The sequence below is a fragment of the Bos javanicus genome, chromosome 7 (assembly GCF_032452875.1).
Source record: "Bos javanicus breed banteng chromosome 7, ARS-OSU_banteng_1.0, whole genome shotgun sequence".
NCBI lineage: Eukaryota > Metazoa > Chordata > Mammalia > Artiodactyla > Bovidae > Bos > Bos javanicus.
In genome coordinates, this window is record NC_083874.1 from 62576160 (window position 1) to 62592345 (window position 16186).

Sequence of the window (16186 nt, forward strand, 5' to 3'; positions counted from 1 at the left end):
AGATATTCCTGGGAACCAATGTGCATTTTTAGGCCTATGTGCATGTCCGGGGTGACTTGAGAAGGCTCTTAGCTGTCAACTCTGAATAAGCAGAAAGTAAAGGCTACAGCAAAGTTTTAAACTGCTTGGCTCAGTGATATGCCACATTATATTATGTAAATGTATGCTGTTGCTGCTAAGTCGCTTCAGTCATGTCGGACTCTGTACGACCGCATAGACAGCAGCCCACCAGGCTCCTCTGTCCATGGGATTTTCCAGGCAAGAGTACTGGAGTGGGTTGCCATTGCTTTCTCCATGTAAATGTATAATTTTTATCAAAAATATTTAAGATATACAAAAAATAATAAAGTATGGTGAATGCAATGTACTGAATGTTTATGTCCTCCCAAAAGTCGTATGTTGAAATCTCATCCCAATATGATGGTATTTGGAGATGACATCACTGGGAAGTAATTAGGTCACGAGAGTGGAGCCTTCATGAATGGGAGTAGTGCCTTTATAGAAAGAGTCCAGAGAGCTAGCTTGCTGTCTTTCTGCCCTGTGAGGATACAATAGTAAGTCAGCAGTTTGTAACTGGAAGACAATCCTCACCAGAACCAGACTACCCTGGCCCCCTGGTCTCAGATTTCCAGCCTCCAGAACTGTGAGGCAAACTTACGCTGTTTATAAGCCACCCAGCTTATGGTACTTTGTTATAGAAGCCTGGATTTATTAAGTTAGGCCCATACAAAGGAGAAAACACAGTCAAAAATAGTTGTGCCCAGATATTGGACTTAATACACAAAGACTTTAAATCAGTTATATTTTTAATATGTTCAAAGAACCAAAAAAACCTTAGCTACCCAGCTAAAGAAAAGTGTGGGAACAAAGTCTCACTAAGTAGAGCATGAAAAGCTACGAAAAAGAACTAAATAGAAATTCTAGAGTTAAAAAGTAAAATAATTGAACTGAAACTTTCACTGGAGAGAATTAAGAACATGTCTGAGTGGACAGAAGAAAGAATCAGTGAACTTGAGGTTATCCTGTCCCAGGAACAGAATGAAGAACAATGAACAGAGCCTCAGAAACGTGTGGGGGAATCATCAAGTGGACTAACCTGTGTTTGATGGGTATTTCTGAAGAAGAGACAGAAAAAGGCAGAAAGAATATCTGAACAAATAATGGCCGAGATTTCCCCACATTTGATGTAAAACACTAATGTACTCATCAAAGAAGCTAAATGTACCCCAAGTAAGATAAACGCAAAGAGTTCCACACCTAGACACACCATAATCAAACTGTCTAAAGCCAAAAAAAAAAAAAAAAGAATCTTAAGAGCAGAAAGAGAAATAATTCATCATGTACAAGGTATACTCAGTAAGATTAACAGCTGATTTCTCGTTAGAAACCACGGGGTCTAGAAAGCAGTGGGATGAAATTAAAGATGATCTAAATAAGTGGGAAGATATTCTGTGTTCATGGATTGGAAGACCTAATATTGTTAAGATGTCAATACTCCCCAAGTTCCTGTACAGACTCAATGCATTTAAAATTAAAATTTGTTTTTATTGTTGCTGCAGAAATTGACAAGCTGATCTTAAAATTTATATTCGTGTTCATATGGAAATGCTAAGGAGCCAGAATGGGCAAAACAATCTTTAAAAAGAACAAAGGTGGAGGACTCACACTCTTCAACTTCTAAACTTACTATAAAGCTATGATACTCAAGAGTGTGATGCTGACATAAGATAAATGTGTGTGTGTGTGTGTGTGTGTGTATATATCAATGGGATAGAATTGAGAGTCCAGAAGTAAACCCATATTTTGGGATTTACTTAGTCAAAGCCTATGGCCATTTGACTTTTGAGAAGGATATGAATTCAATGGATGGAAAGAATAATCTTTTTAACAAACAGTGCTGGGATAACTGGATATCACCAACAAAAGAATGATATCCCTCCCTCATTTCATATGCAAAAATAAACAAAATAGATTGAAACCCTATATTTAGAGCTAACCTATGTAACTCTCAGATGGTAAAGAATCTGCCTGCAATGTGGGAGACCTGGGTTCGATTCCTGGGTTGGGAAGATTCCCCTGGAGGAGGGCATGGCATCCCACTCCAGTATTCTTGCCTGGAGAATTCCATGGACAGAGGAGCTTCCTAGCAGACTACAGTCCATGGGGTTGCAAAGAGTTGGACATGGACTGAGCGGCTAAGCACAGTGCATGAAATTCTTAGAAAAAATGTACGTGTAAATCTTTATGATCTTGGATTAGGCACTAGTTTCTTAAGAATGATACGAAAAGTACAAACAACAATAGAAAATTTAAATTAATTTCCTTAAAGTTACAAACTTTTGTGCATAAGGAACATTTTCAATCAAGTGAAAACCTGTAGAATGGGAGAAATATGTGCAAATCATGTTCTTAAGAGTTTAAAATCGATAATACACAAAGAACTATTACAACAATAAAGAGAAATGCCCCAATTAAAAAAAGGGTAAAAGATTTGAATTGATTCTCCATAGAAGATATAAAAATGGTCAATAAACACATGAAAAGATGCTAAACATTATTAGTTATTAGGAAAATTCAAATCAAAACTATGATGAGATAGCACTTCACATCTATTGAGATATTTATAATCAAAGAGGTAGAATAACAAACATTAATGAGGATGTGGAGAAAGTGGAACCTTGGCAGTATTATAAAGTGGTATAGCCACTTTGGAAAATAATTTGGCATTCCTAGAGAAGTTGAGTATATAATATACCTGTAACTTATATATAATATATAGTATATATTAATATAATGACTATAATGTACAATATAATAATATATATTTAAAAGTTGAAAATATATGTCCACACAAAAACTTATACACAGGAAATGCTTGTTCACAGCAGCATTATTTAAAACAGGCAATCATGGAAATAACCCAAATGCCCATCAACTAATAAATAGGTAAACGAATTGTGATCTATACATGCAACAGAATATTATACAGCCATAAAAAGAAATGAAGTAGCGATACATTCTACAACATATGTAAACCTTGAAAATATTATGCTAAATGAAAGAAGCCAGTCATAAAAGTGCACATATTGTGTGATTCCTCTTAAGTGAGACATCTAGGAGAGGCAAATTCAGAGAGAACAAGGAGTGGCTGTTGATGAAGATGGGGATTCTCTGTGGGGTGATGAAAATGTTCTGGAATTAGACACTGCCGAGGGTACACAACTTTGTAAATATACTAAATGCCACTGAATTTTATGCTTTGAAAGAGGCAAGACTGTCAGGTTGAGTGTTATTAGCAAATGGAGCCCACTCTCAAGGCCAGTGTTAACAATGGGTGGAACAGAATGTTGAGTCTAGAGTCAATTATAAGTGAAGGGGACTGTGGCATAGACTATTCATAGAGCGAGGAGCAGCATGTTGAGCTTAACATAAGGAACAGAAAGCAAGATATTCCTCCTGCTGTTGCAAATGAACAGAGCAGAATGTGCTGTCAGCTGGTAACCGTAAACAGAGAGTTTGGTTTCAAGCTTTTATAGTAAATGTAGCAGAATGCAAAGTCTAGCCTTAATGGTACAAGGGGCACATTGTTGAGTTTTCTTGTGAGGATGGATAGAGGAGAGAGTGGTGTCTAGCATAGATGACAATTGAAGTAGAATGTCATGTCTCACATTAAAAGTTAATGGAATAGTCAGTGTCATGAAAGAAAACAGTGGGGAGACTCTTCTAGATTAAAAGAGTAAACCGTATGCAATGTGTATGTTTATTGGATCTTTGATTGGATCCCTCACCATGTCCACTGATGACAGTTTTTGGACCATTGAGAAAACGTAAAGGTTCTTTAAATTTTGGTGAAATTATGGAATTATTTCTAATTCAGTGATATTATTGTATTAATGTTAATTTTTTAGTTGTGATAATATCATGTGATCATTGTCCTTATTTAGAGGTGAATTGTCATGCTGTCTGTAACCTTCAAATGCTTCAGTAAAAATTGCATCTATCTACCTGCTTATCTAGAGAGAAAGATAAAGACAATGTGGAAAATGATAACTGGAGTTGAGGTGAAGGCTACTAGGTATTCGTTGCTTATTCTTCCAACTTTTCTGCACCAGAACAGAACGTGAAGTGCCGTATTCATTGCCCATGGTGCAGAATGTTGCATTTAGCATAAGGCTGAAGGGGGCAGAGTATGGTTGGTGTCTGGCATTAATGGCAGAGCACCATGTTGGGTCTTCCCTGTAGCTCAAATGGTAAAGAATCTGCCTTCAGTGCAGGAGACCAGACCTGGTTCTGGAAGATCCTCTGGAAAAGGGAATGGCAACCCACTCCAGTATTCTTCTCTGGAGAATCCCATGGACAGAGAAGCCTGGAGGCTACAGTCCATGGGGTCACAAAGAGATGGACATGACTGAGCAACTTAACACACACATGTTGGACCTGGTGTTGAGGAATGTGGAAAGTGGTTCCAACGACTGTGGCGAACGCAGTGGAAAACAGCGCCTAGCACTCGATACAGGAGAGTAAAGCCGATTGAGGCATCACGCGCTCATAGTGAATGGAGCCGTGTTGTTACCTCAAGTGTGGGTGAGTGGAGGAGCGTGTGGTGTCTGGCATTAATAGTAAATGAAGCAGAACATTCCGTCTAGTGTTAAATGTGAATTAAACAGAATGTGAGGTCTAGTGTTAACGGTGAAAGGAACAGTGCTGCTTTCATCGTCAAATTGACTGGAGGAGGATTAGCGTCTGGCGTTGGTACCAATGCAGTGGGATGCTGCGTCTGGTGTGAGAAGAATGGAACAGAATGCTGGGTCTAGCACGGAGTGCATGGAGCAGAATGTGTATCTGGCATTAGCAGTGTGTGGAGTGAAATGTGCTGAGTGTTAATAGTGAACAGAGCAGAACATGGTTCAAGAGTTAATAGTGAATGTGACAGAAGGTGGTGTTTAACATTAGAAATGTCAGAATCAGACTGAGGTACTGCAGAAAAGAGTATAACAGAGCAGGCACCGGACTGCTGTCTTACGAAGGACCTGCTGGCCAGGGTGGCCCTTGGTTGACATCTAGAACTTGGATTTTGGGCATCTTCCCACTTTCCCTAATTGATAAGCATGCCCGTCCATGTTTTGACCACTGGTATAAACAGTGTGGTTTAAGCCTAACACCTGCTTTCCTCTTTGGAGTCTGGAATTTGGGGATGTGGTGGGCAGAGGGTACTTGTGTAACCAGCACCTAATAAAAACCTTTGATATTGAATCTTAAATCTCAGAACAATTTCTCTCTTTCTCTGGGTGGAAACTTGTCACACATATAGCTGTATTTTTGTTGCTGGGGTGAGAGTGAGCTCTGTGTGGTCCCTCATGGGATGGAGAGAGTGAGGAAGCTTGCACACGGATCCCTCTAGACTCTGCCTGTGTCTTTTTCTCTTATCAACTAGCTGTGTATCCTTAATCTATGGATTAAGGATAATGTGTATCCTAATCACTCTAAGGAATCTTAGCTGTGAGTTCAACAATTTGTTGAGTCTCTGAGTCCTTTGAATCTTTGTATATGGTGTGGTTTTGAAGACCCCAGACACAAAGTGCCATTGATGGTGAAAGGAGTGGAATGTTGTCCTTAGCGCTGCTGTGAAGCGGCTGGAGGAAGTGGAGTTGAGTGTTAATAGCAGATGAAGCAGAATATGTGTCTAGTGTTGGTAGAGAATGGAACAAAATGTGGTTATCTGGCAACTCTACAGAACATGATGTTCTATACAGGAAATGTTCTGGAGGAAGGGTTTCTGTGGATCTGAATGCTGGATCCTGCTGAGTTTAGAGGATCAAGAAATAATGCCTAATTCCTTGTGCAGGCCTGATCTCAGGCGGGAAAGGGAGACGTGTGTCCTCCATGTCTGTCCGGGTGTTCTGTGCTCTTGGGCGGTGGGACTTACCTTGGGCAGGGATGCTCGAGAGCCAGAGCTCTGGGTGGTCATGGTGAGCACAGTGGTGATGCCCAGGCCCACACGGGCGGGGGCAGCATCCATGTTGATCCAGAAGGAGATCCACGAGAGGATGACAATGAGCAGGCTGGGGATGTACATCTGGATCAGGTAGTAGCCCATCTGTCGCTCCAGGTGGAACCGGGCCTCGATGCAGGTGAATTTGCCTGCAGGAAATTAGAGTGGGAAGGCAAAGTGGCCTAGTGGATAGGAACAAGGTTCTGAGGTCAGAACAGTCTTGGCTGGAATCCTGGTCCAGCCTCACACTAGCCGTGTCCTTGGGTGAGCGTTTGAATCTTTCTGTGCCTCAGTTTCCTCATCTGTGGTAAATCGGGGATGATGACGATGATAGTAAATAATAATGACACCAACCTCACATGGCTACTCATGTTTACTGCGATGGCAAATGAGATGGTAAAATGAGTAAAGAACTTAGCACAGCCCTCACAAACCATTAGTGCTCAGAATGTCATTCGCCATCAGCCTCATCATGTGATTATTTGATACCTACAGGGAGAAGGTCAGCCTCTGTGGTCTGCCCTTCACAGTGCAGCCTGTTTCCACTCCACTTCCCTTTTCTTCACCTCACCCATGACCCCTACACTCCAGCCCTTGCCTTGAATATCCTCTGTACTTTCACACTTCTGAGTTTTTGAGCCTGATAATCCCTCTGCCCGGAATGCCCTTCTTCCACCCCACAACCCGCCAAGGAATCCTGCCTCTCCTGTTTAATGGTGACATCTCCCCCAGGCAGGGCGCTTCTTTTTTCCCCATGTCCCTTCAGCTCTGTTCACGTGAGCATTGGATCCTTTAAGGTGTAGTACACTGAGTAGGCAAGTCGACCTCTCTTTCTCTTTCTCTGTCTTCTGCACCAGGCTGTGGACAACGCATCTCCCAGTCTGTGTGTCCCTTGAGCTGGGCTGGGCCGTCCCCTGGTGGGGTCTTGGCTCCAGTCCACTGACACACAGTTGCCAGGGGATTTTTGTACAGTTCCCTGGACTGCACCTTCCATGTGGTCAGGGCCTTGCCAGTCTTTTCTCATTGAATCCACAGAACTAGCCCGGAACTCAGCTCTTACTTAAATGTGGGTAATGAAGGGCCATTGAGATAATGAATGAGAAAAACGCTGTGGTGTATGAGAGCCGGCTGTGATTATTTGATACCTGGGGACTCACTGGCTTTCCGGACCCATGGGCCCTGCATCCTCCAGTGAGGAGGGCTGACCATGGCCTTGAGCATCCCCGGATATTGGTAATTTGGGGGGCCTGGAACCCAGTTCCTTTGGAGACTGAGGGATGACTGGTCTGCTCTCTCTCTGAGTCTCAGCTTCCCAGGGATGAAGAGAGTAGTTTTGAAGTTTCTAGGATATCTATCTCCGAGGTCACTGGAAAGGGACACCTGTCCTAAACAGAGCAGAACCCAGGCTGCCTGCTCTTCTGGGCCTTCCACTTGCATCAGAACGCACAGTGGTTTCCCTCAACTCCTCGCCCTCACCTCCTCCTCTCCTTGGCCCCTGTCACAGCCTGTCATGTGCCTCCACTTCACTGGGCTGCGTTCAGACAGCAGCCCCCCTGCCCCCCACACGCAGCTGGCATACTGACTGGCTGCCTTTTGTCTGCAGTGTTCCATAAGCTCCTTCCCTGCCTGAAACATGGCAGGCGAAGCCAGTCTTGGTCCTGCCCCAGTTCATTCCTGTGTTCATTCTTCTAGCAAAGCCTGGGCTAGGCATGGGAGGTAGAGAGCTGAGATAGAGAGTGGGCTTTTCCCTTCTCCCCTCATAGCTCACACTCTAGGGGACCCTTTCCAACTTCACTGCTTACTAATCCTCAGTGCTGGCTCGAAGCTCCCTCCTGAGATCTAGTGGGAACATCATCTGCTCTTGCCCTCTGAGAAGTGCCAGCCGCTCTGTGACACTGCTAGATGTCCTCCCACTGCCAGCTCTCCCTTCTGCCTTAGGTTCTACCCTGAGCTGAGCACACTGCTACCTGGAAGAAAGACTGTGTCTCCCAGTTCCCCTTGTCATGAGCCATGGTCCAAGCTCAAGTTACTTGCCCCAGGACTTCAGGAGGAAATGGTGGGAAATACTTTTGCTTTCAAGAGACGCTCCCTTAACCCCTGGGTAATAAATGCAGAATTAGATCCACCGTGGGTGCCTCATAAGACCCACTGAAATGGTGATGGCACGAAGGTTTGCAGTGACCTCTGGCCCTGGCTGCAGCAGGATGGGACCCCAGGAGGGTGGCCCCTTGCGCCTACCTGTGTTGTAATGCTTGGTGCAGTATCTCAAGTCCTTCTCCTCTTTCAGGATAAACTGGGGTAGAGTTAGTCCGTCTGCCACCTGCACAGCCCCCTGCTCCTGCCACTCAAAGATGAGGTCGTTCATGGTGTATCCAACTGGGATGGGATCAGAAGGAGGAGAAGTCACCACCTGGAAGCTCTTATTTGAAGCATGTCAGGGGTGTTTAGGCTTAGAGGTGAAGAGGCATCAGACCCTCAGTGGAACTCAAGAGACTACATTGCTTTATTTCCCACCCTCCTCCTCCCATGGGAGGTTAAAGCTGGCTTAATTGCTTGTGTTTACTTCACAACCCTGTTACCTCTCTCACTCCTCCCAGCATCCCACCTGAGCATCCCAGCTCTCAGTTCTGTTGTCAAGTTCAGCTGACCTCTGCTGTTTTTGGCCTGTGCACCATCCTTGCAAGCACATCTCCCCCCAACCCCCGGGGAATAACTGTATGGATTGCTGTCATGGTGGGGCTGTCAGTTGGGGCACAAGGTCTGAGATGGTGACTCATTTAGGCTGTCCTGAGCCTGTCACTCTTCCAGTCTGGATGTGCATAGGGTGGGGTGGGCAGCAAGCGAGCAAGGCCATGTGGGCCCCTGATTCCTCCCAGCCTGAATAAAGTGATAGCAGGTTGGGAGCTGGCTCTCCTTGGAGGTGCTACTCCAGGGAATGGTCTGTTAGTTCCTGTTGCCTAAATGCTCTGCCCTGGTTCTTGTACTTTAGCTTCTCCTTCAAATCTGTGAGGAGTTTGAACCCCTGTGCCCTTCCACTTAATTCCAGTCTTCAAATTCGTCAGATTGGTTTCTATGTTTCCAATCAAGTAAGTGAGCTACCCCATTGGTTAAAATCTTGGTTCACCTGTGATCTCCTCCATAAAGCTTTCTCTGTATCCTGTCTCCTTCCCAATCAGAAGGAAGTACCCTTTCTGCCTTGAGGCCACAGCATTTTGTACATCTAACCGCTTGCTGCTCTGCGTTAGAATTATTTGTGTGGACAGACATCTCTCTCCCCTGCTGGAATAGGCAACTCTGGGAGTTTAAGGACTCTGACTTATGTAAGCTATTACTTCTCTATTCCTGGTGAGCATGTTCACAGAGGACATGGAATAGTGCCTCTTTGGAGAATGCTGCTGGCTCTAGAGCTGGACCTGAGTCAGACCGTGTAAGGGAAGTTACATTTCTGATGCACTTTCCAAGAGCAAAGCCCCTCATCTGGTATTTTGGACTGTTACAGTATGGCAACCGACTCCAGTATTCTTGCCTGGAGAATCTCCATGGGCAGAGGGGCCTGGTGGGCTACAGTCCATGGGGTTGCAAAGAGCTGGACACAACTGAGCAACTAAACACAGCACACAGCACAGTAATCTCCTGGGGTCCAGGGGTTAGGAGCAGCTGTGTGGGGATTTCTGCTGGTCCCATGGGTAAAGGAGGATCTGATTTTTTAAAATGGAGGCCTCATGCAAGGGACTCACAGCTTTCCAGTTGCATAATGCACGTCTGGACATCCATGGGGAAATTCTTCAAGTCCATGGGGCAGGCCAATGTCAGGGTGATCCTGGGAAGAGAAAGGAGTTGAATGATGCTGGATCCACAGACCAGGGAAGTTGTGCCTTCATGCTAGTTACTACCAGTGAATTAGTTATCTAGGAGAGGGCAAGGAGGTCAGGGAACTAAGCGTTTATTGAAGTAATATATGCACGTTTCCATATGAGAGAGAGAAAGGAGGTTGCCTCTAGTTACACAGAGTCTGTGGAACTTCTGGGCTTCTTTGGTGTCTGTCTGGCTTCTAGAAACCTGCCTTTAGCAAGTGCCTGAGGCCTGGAGGCCCGCATCCTTACTCTTCTGCGGAGCTCTTGGGTACGGACAGAGCCTGACTTTTAAACTGAGCGCGACCAGGCCTTAGGCATCCCCAGGTGCATCTGGAGCAGGTGTGTAGGTGGTTCTTGGCTCCTCCCTTCACACACTCATCAAAGGTGATTTCCAAGAGGCCCCCTGCCTTCTCAGTGTCCAAACACAGCTGATTCCCATCTGCGGGCTCCTGTTGGGCTCAGCTGGGAAGCAGTGGTTGCCCCAAGCTTTTGGGCTAGCTGTTGATTTTGGGTTGTTCAACCCTGGCAGAGGCTGCAGTCTCAAGCAGAGGGAGTCCCCTTAGCACAATCCGAGGTCTGCAGCTCAGCTGAGATGCAAGGCTTCAGTTTGAAGGGCTCTGCCAAGTCCCAGGCCCCTGCTGCAGGGAGTGGAGAAGAAAGACCAGTGGAGGCCAAAGAGACTTCAGTCGACAGGCCAACTCCCGCATTTGACAGGTGAGAAAACCAGGGTGTAGAGGAGGCCAGGGAGGGGCGCATGTCAGTTCACAGCAAGCTGATGGCTCAGCCAGGACTCAAAGCTGTTGCTCCTGGCCTCTGGATTTTGAACTCATGTAATTGCTGACGGGCTTTCTAGCACTGCTGTCCTGAAAAGCCAACCTCAATGTCCAAAGACCCCTAACTGGTAGTCATGTGGGGCTTAGCTGCCAGCACCTTGGCCCCACATGGTGAGGCACACAGCCCTGGGTGAACGCCCCCCTCCAGCTTTTACCCACGGCTGTGGATGTGGGCCCTTTAAGTACAAGGCGGAAGAGAGGGAGGGAAAGGAGGGAAAAGAGGGAGTGGGAGGAGGAGGGGGAAGGGAAAGGGCACATTGTTGAATTTCTGCAGATAAAAGCTCTAAAGTGGGGCAACTGTCACGCTGGGTTAATTTCCTGAAGTTGAATGACCTTGGAACATCACTTTCTGCTGATTTGTCCTTCTTTCATGCTGCACTGGGGCTTAGCTTCCCGGAGATGTGAAACTAGCCTGGCTGCAGCAAATCCCTAGCCAGCAGGGCCTTGGTGGCCGTCCTGAGCCTGTCACTCTTCCAGTCTGGATGTGCATGGGGTGGGGTGGGCAGCAAGCGAGCAAGGCTGTGTGGGCCCCTGATTCCTCCCAGCCTGCCCTCCCGCAGTGCCTCCTTTCTCTCCTGAGGTCCTTGAGTCCCCCTCCTACCCTGTCTGAGTCAAGTCACACTTGGGGATTAGGGCCTGTACGGCTTCTTCTATGGGCCTGGACACTTAAAGCTCGTCTCCTGATAGAATTCAAAAGATATTCCCCTGAGGAACTGGTGGAGACAGGGAGCCATTTAGGACCAGTGCCCCTTTAAGCTCTTTGAAATAGAAATATGTTCTTCCAATATTTGAGTGCCTGTTGAATGTTCTAGGCTCAGAGTGGGCATTAGATCCACACTAACATAGTAGACTCTAGGTTCTGCTACTAAATAGCTGTGGGAACTCTGGCAAGTTGCTTAAACTTTCAGATCTTCACTTGTCTAATCTGTAAAATAGGCATAACAAAACCTGCTTCATAGAGTTGTTGGGAGGATTAGAAATCATACGTGGTAAGTCCCAGCCTAGTGGGTAAATTCTCAGGGAATGATGCATAGTAAGAATATTACATGGACACTGGTTCTTCCCTCCATGCCTTGCAGGAGACTGGGAATTACGTGGGATGGGGGGTGCAGAGTGTGGCAGAAAATTCTGAAGGTTTGACCCCAACTAGTGTCTGCAGGATACCTCCCAACCTGGAAAGAGGGTCTCAGGTTCTTAAAGTCAGTGCAAGAAATAGAGGATAGAAAGGTTTTATAATCAGGACGGAGCATCCCTGGTTTATACTTGTGAGCAGCACTGTCCACTCGGCAGGCCATTTATGTTGAAGTTGCTGTGATTTTTCAGACTTCGTGCCTTTGCTCCTGCTATTTTTTTTTAATTATGTAAAAAAAATGTAACATGAGATCTACCCTCTTAATGCATGTTTTAGTGTACTGTCCAGTATTACTAGGCACACTGATATACAGCAGCTCTCTGGAACTTATTTATCTTGAGTAACCAAACATTCCTGGGGTGGGCATTGACTTCGAATACTCTTTTCCCATCTTGTTTTACTGAAATGCTGGGGAAGCTTGGGGGCCTAGTTTTAACCCTCCCTCTCTAGGCTGCTTCCTTAGTCTCCCTGGTTATAATGAACCATGGACTTGTAGAAGCTCCCATGGTGTTTGATTCTTTCTTGCTGATTGTAAGCGGCAGAGCAGGCTCTGCCTGTTCTGCAAAGGCATTGGGTTGTCAGGGCCTGTTCACCTTTGCTTGGACCTCCTCTTGGTGTCTCCTCCCAGAAGGCGTGTTCTGAGGATTCAGGGGGTGTTGAGCCTGACAGGACTCACCTAATGCTGTAGAGGACATTCCCGTTCCGGGAGATCCTCAGCAGTTTGTTGTCTGTGGTGATCTCGTGGAAGTGGGCCCCCTTCTCATTGGCAAAGAACAGGTCAGGTTTCCAGATGGAGTCCAACATGGATGGGTCCAGGTCCAGCGAGTCATCGGGGTATTCATTGTAGGCCAGCCGGGGGTCATTCCACTGCTGCCGCAGGAAGATGTTGACCCTGTAGTCCTACAGCCAGGAGACAAGGAGGTGGACTCAGTGTTAGGCCCTGGACTGTCACGTGGTGGAGGGCCTGGGTGCTTCCGGTCAGCGTTCCCCAAAGCCCATTCTGGAGGATGTTATCAGAGTGTGGCTGCATCTCATGTGGGGGTGAGCCGTCAAGTCTGTGCATCAGGCAATAATCAGGGGAGTCATAATTATCCCTGAAAATTCTCTGGATGCCCTATTAAGCATATTCAACTCTGAACTGATATTATTTAGATGTTTTTCTTTTGAAAAACGAAAAAAAGAGAGGAAGTCCATAGTAACCCTAACCTGTTTTCATCCTGTTAACATTTTGTCATGTTTGCATCAGTTTTTATTAGATAAGAGAAATAATCCATCACAGATAAAGTCCCCCTTTGATTATTAACCCCATCAGTGCAGTAATTCTCTTGACCACTAAGCTTTGAGAGTCACTATTCTAGACAGATTGAAAGAACAGAAAGACTAAAAGCTAATGCCTGAGCAGTCATACTATTTCGCCCAGTTCCCAAGAAGTGAAGGAAGGTTGGGTGGAGGGATTTTATAGTGTTCTGCTGGTCTTAGAATTCATACCACTCTGTTTTAGTACCCGCCTCCTATTACCTCTTGTTTGTTTGGGGAGGATTAATAGATGACACACCTTACTGAGTTTTAAACCCAGTGCCAAGTAAAATGCTCTCTGATGGGATTGTAGTGTAGTTACTCCACTGAAAAAAGATTATGATCAAACCAAGTAGGGAAATGTTTGATTAAACCAAATATATCAGATTTCTTTATTGTAGGACTTCTCAGAGACCTTAATATACTAAGGAGTTGTGTGTATCTCCAAGAAGGGACTAGACTATTCAGTATTCCCCTGATTCATTTTGGCCATAGAACTCTTTTTTTGTGCAGGCTACTTGTCTTCTACAGAATGTAGGTTAGAAACTGCTGTCCTAGCCAAAAACTATCTGCTTCTCCATTTTTATTTTTCCCCAGATGGGGAAACTGAAATCAAAAAATAATTGAGACTGGCCAGTGTCTCTCTGAAAAGGCAAAGCAGAGCCCATTTTGGAGCCTGGGTGCCTTGACTACTAGCTGAGAATTTGTTCGTTGGATCCTAGAGGAACTTAAAGAATCCATTTAGTTTGTATTCACATCCTGAGAAGCAATTCATGGCATGGGTAGGTCTCCATGGTGGGAAATTGGGTGGTGAAGTTAAGAAATATTTCCATTAAGGAAAGTTTTAAATTTTGTTAGAGAAACATTGTTAACTTGCGGCCCATGAATATTTCACCGCAAGTAGAAATTGGGGTGTATTTGTGTTGTCCTATGAAGAAGGGTCTAGCTCTCTCTGTTGGATTCCCAAGAGGGTTTATAGTTCCCTAGAATATTATAACCTCAGTTCAAGTCCAACATTAAATGTTCTCCTTCAAGTAATAATCTCTACTCGTAAGCACCTGCTATTGCTTTTTCTCTGGCAGGATAAGGGAGGTTGTGCTCTGCTTTCTTTTGGGGGGCTGCCTCTAAATCCTAATCACTCTTGGTCTGTCATCAGCACGAACGAACTGAAACAAACAGCCCTTCTCCCCACCCTCACCTTCACCCCACCACTTTCCCCCTCAGCTCATGCCTCATTCTGTTCTCCTATAGAAATATCAACAGCTTCATAAAATGTTCCAAGGTATTTTATAGGGTTGTTCTATAATTTAATTGAAGCCTCTCCCTCCAGGCCCATAGAAAATGGCATTTGGTCTCATAACTTCATATCTTATAAGTCCCAGGGCGGAGGGAAAACTTCAGACCAGACTGGAAGTTGATGCTTTGTTTTTCCTACTGACGGTAATGGATAGCTCCCAATCTGGTTCCATCTGATCAGGGATTAGAAATGGCCTCTTTTTGTCCTGTGGATTTTACATGAAGTGTGTGTGTGTGTGTGTGTGTGTGTGTGTGAGAGAGAGAGAGAGAGAGAGAGAGATGAGGCACTGGGCAATGCATGTCAGAGTAAACAGACTATGAATGGTTGGACAGAAAAAGCCTTCAAGTCCCCAAACCCCAGCTGCACTTCTGATGTTCTTGCCAGTGACATGTCAAATGGTTTATGTGTCTGGAAGGAGGAAAATAAAGTGGCATCTAAAATGGCCTGTTAGGCACCAGGCACTCTTCTAGATACCATCACATACATTTAATCCTTACAAAACCCCTGCAAGCTAGACGTTCGTATTCTCACAGTGACCTTAAGGAAACCGAGGGTTGGAAAGGTTGAGAGGCTTGTCCAAGGCCCAGAGCTAGCAAGCAGCAGAAAGTGTGAAAGTGAAAGTGTCAGTTGCTCAGTCGTGTCCGACTCTTTGCAACCCCATGGACTGTAGCACTCCAGGCTCCAATGTCCATGGGATTCTCCAGGCAAGAATACTGGAGTGGATAGCCATGCCCTTCTCCAGGAGATCTTCCCAACCTAGGGATCAAACCCACATTTCCTGCACTGCAGGCAGATTTTTTTTTTTTTTACTGTCTGAGTCACCAGGGAAGCCCAGTAAGTGGCAGAGCTGGAGTCTGAATCCACATCAGCCCAACCTCCTAGTGAGAACTTGTTGATTATGTCCCCTGGCAGTGGATGGCCAGTTGTTTGTGGGGACTGTTTTCTCTCATCCCTACAGCCTGCTCAGCCTAAGCCGTATCTCTGGTAGGGGCCTTAATGCCCACAGGCTTTCCTGATTGCTTCCTTTTCTGATCTGGTAAAACCAAATCACCAGAAATGTTTAATTTAGCACTTCCTCCCCATGTCTTATCTCCTTAACTTGATGGGAAACAATTAGAGACAATGGACCTGACCTTGTAGTTCTCTTGTACTCTCCTGCCTACCTACCCAGTCTGTGTACCTGGCGGGGGAGGAGGAGGAACATAGCCAGGAAAAGCTGGAGTACAGAGAGCTTTCCCCGTTTTATGGCTGGGGAGACTGAGACTCTTTTCTAAGGTCACACAACAGTTCACAGAAGACCTGGGATTAGAATCTGGATTTACTTCTCTGGGCCCCACTGTTAAAAGAAGGAGTTAGGAGGGGATTTCCTGGAAGTCCAGTGGTTTAGATTCTACACTCTCACTACTGTGGCCTGGGTTCAATCCCTGGTTGAGAAACTAAGGTTTCTCAAGCTGGGTGATGCAGCCACTCATAAAAAAAGTTAGGCTAGATGGTCTCTAAGTGAGTGAGTGAATGAAGGTCACTCAATCGTGTGACCCCATGGACTGTAGCCCACCAGGCTCCTCTGTCTATGGAAATCTTCAGGCAAGAATACAGGACTGGGTTGCCATTTCCTCCTCCAGGGGATCTTCCTGACCCAAGGAACGAACCCAGGTCTCCTGCATTGTAGGCAGATTCTTTACCCTCTGATTCTTTACCCATCTAGGAGCCACCGGGGGAGATCCTTCCAAATCTCATAGGTAATGATTATTACTTTTATTTTTTCCAGTGACATTTAGCTGA

The 16186-nt window shown here is 45.5% G+C and overlaps 1 protein-coding gene across 1 annotated transcript in view; it reads right to left on the reverse strand.

Moving 5' to 3' along the window:
- GLRA1 (glycine receptor alpha 1) overlaps nucleotides 1-16186 on the reverse strand; it is an 87147-nt gene that overhangs the window by 8223 nt on the left and 62738 nt on the right. Inside the window, exons 4-7 of the mRNA XM_061424109.1 lie at nucleotides 12488-12711; nucleotides 9730-9812; nucleotides 8231-8368; nucleotides 5927-6141 (exon numbers count right to left, since the gene is read on the reverse strand). Of these exons, the coding sequence (XP_061280093.1) occupies nucleotides 5927-6141; nucleotides 8231-8368; nucleotides 9730-9812; nucleotides 12488-12711 (660 nt within the window). The remainder of the gene's footprint in view (nucleotides 1-5926; nucleotides 6142-8230; nucleotides 8369-9729; nucleotides 9813-12487; nucleotides 12712-16186) is intronic.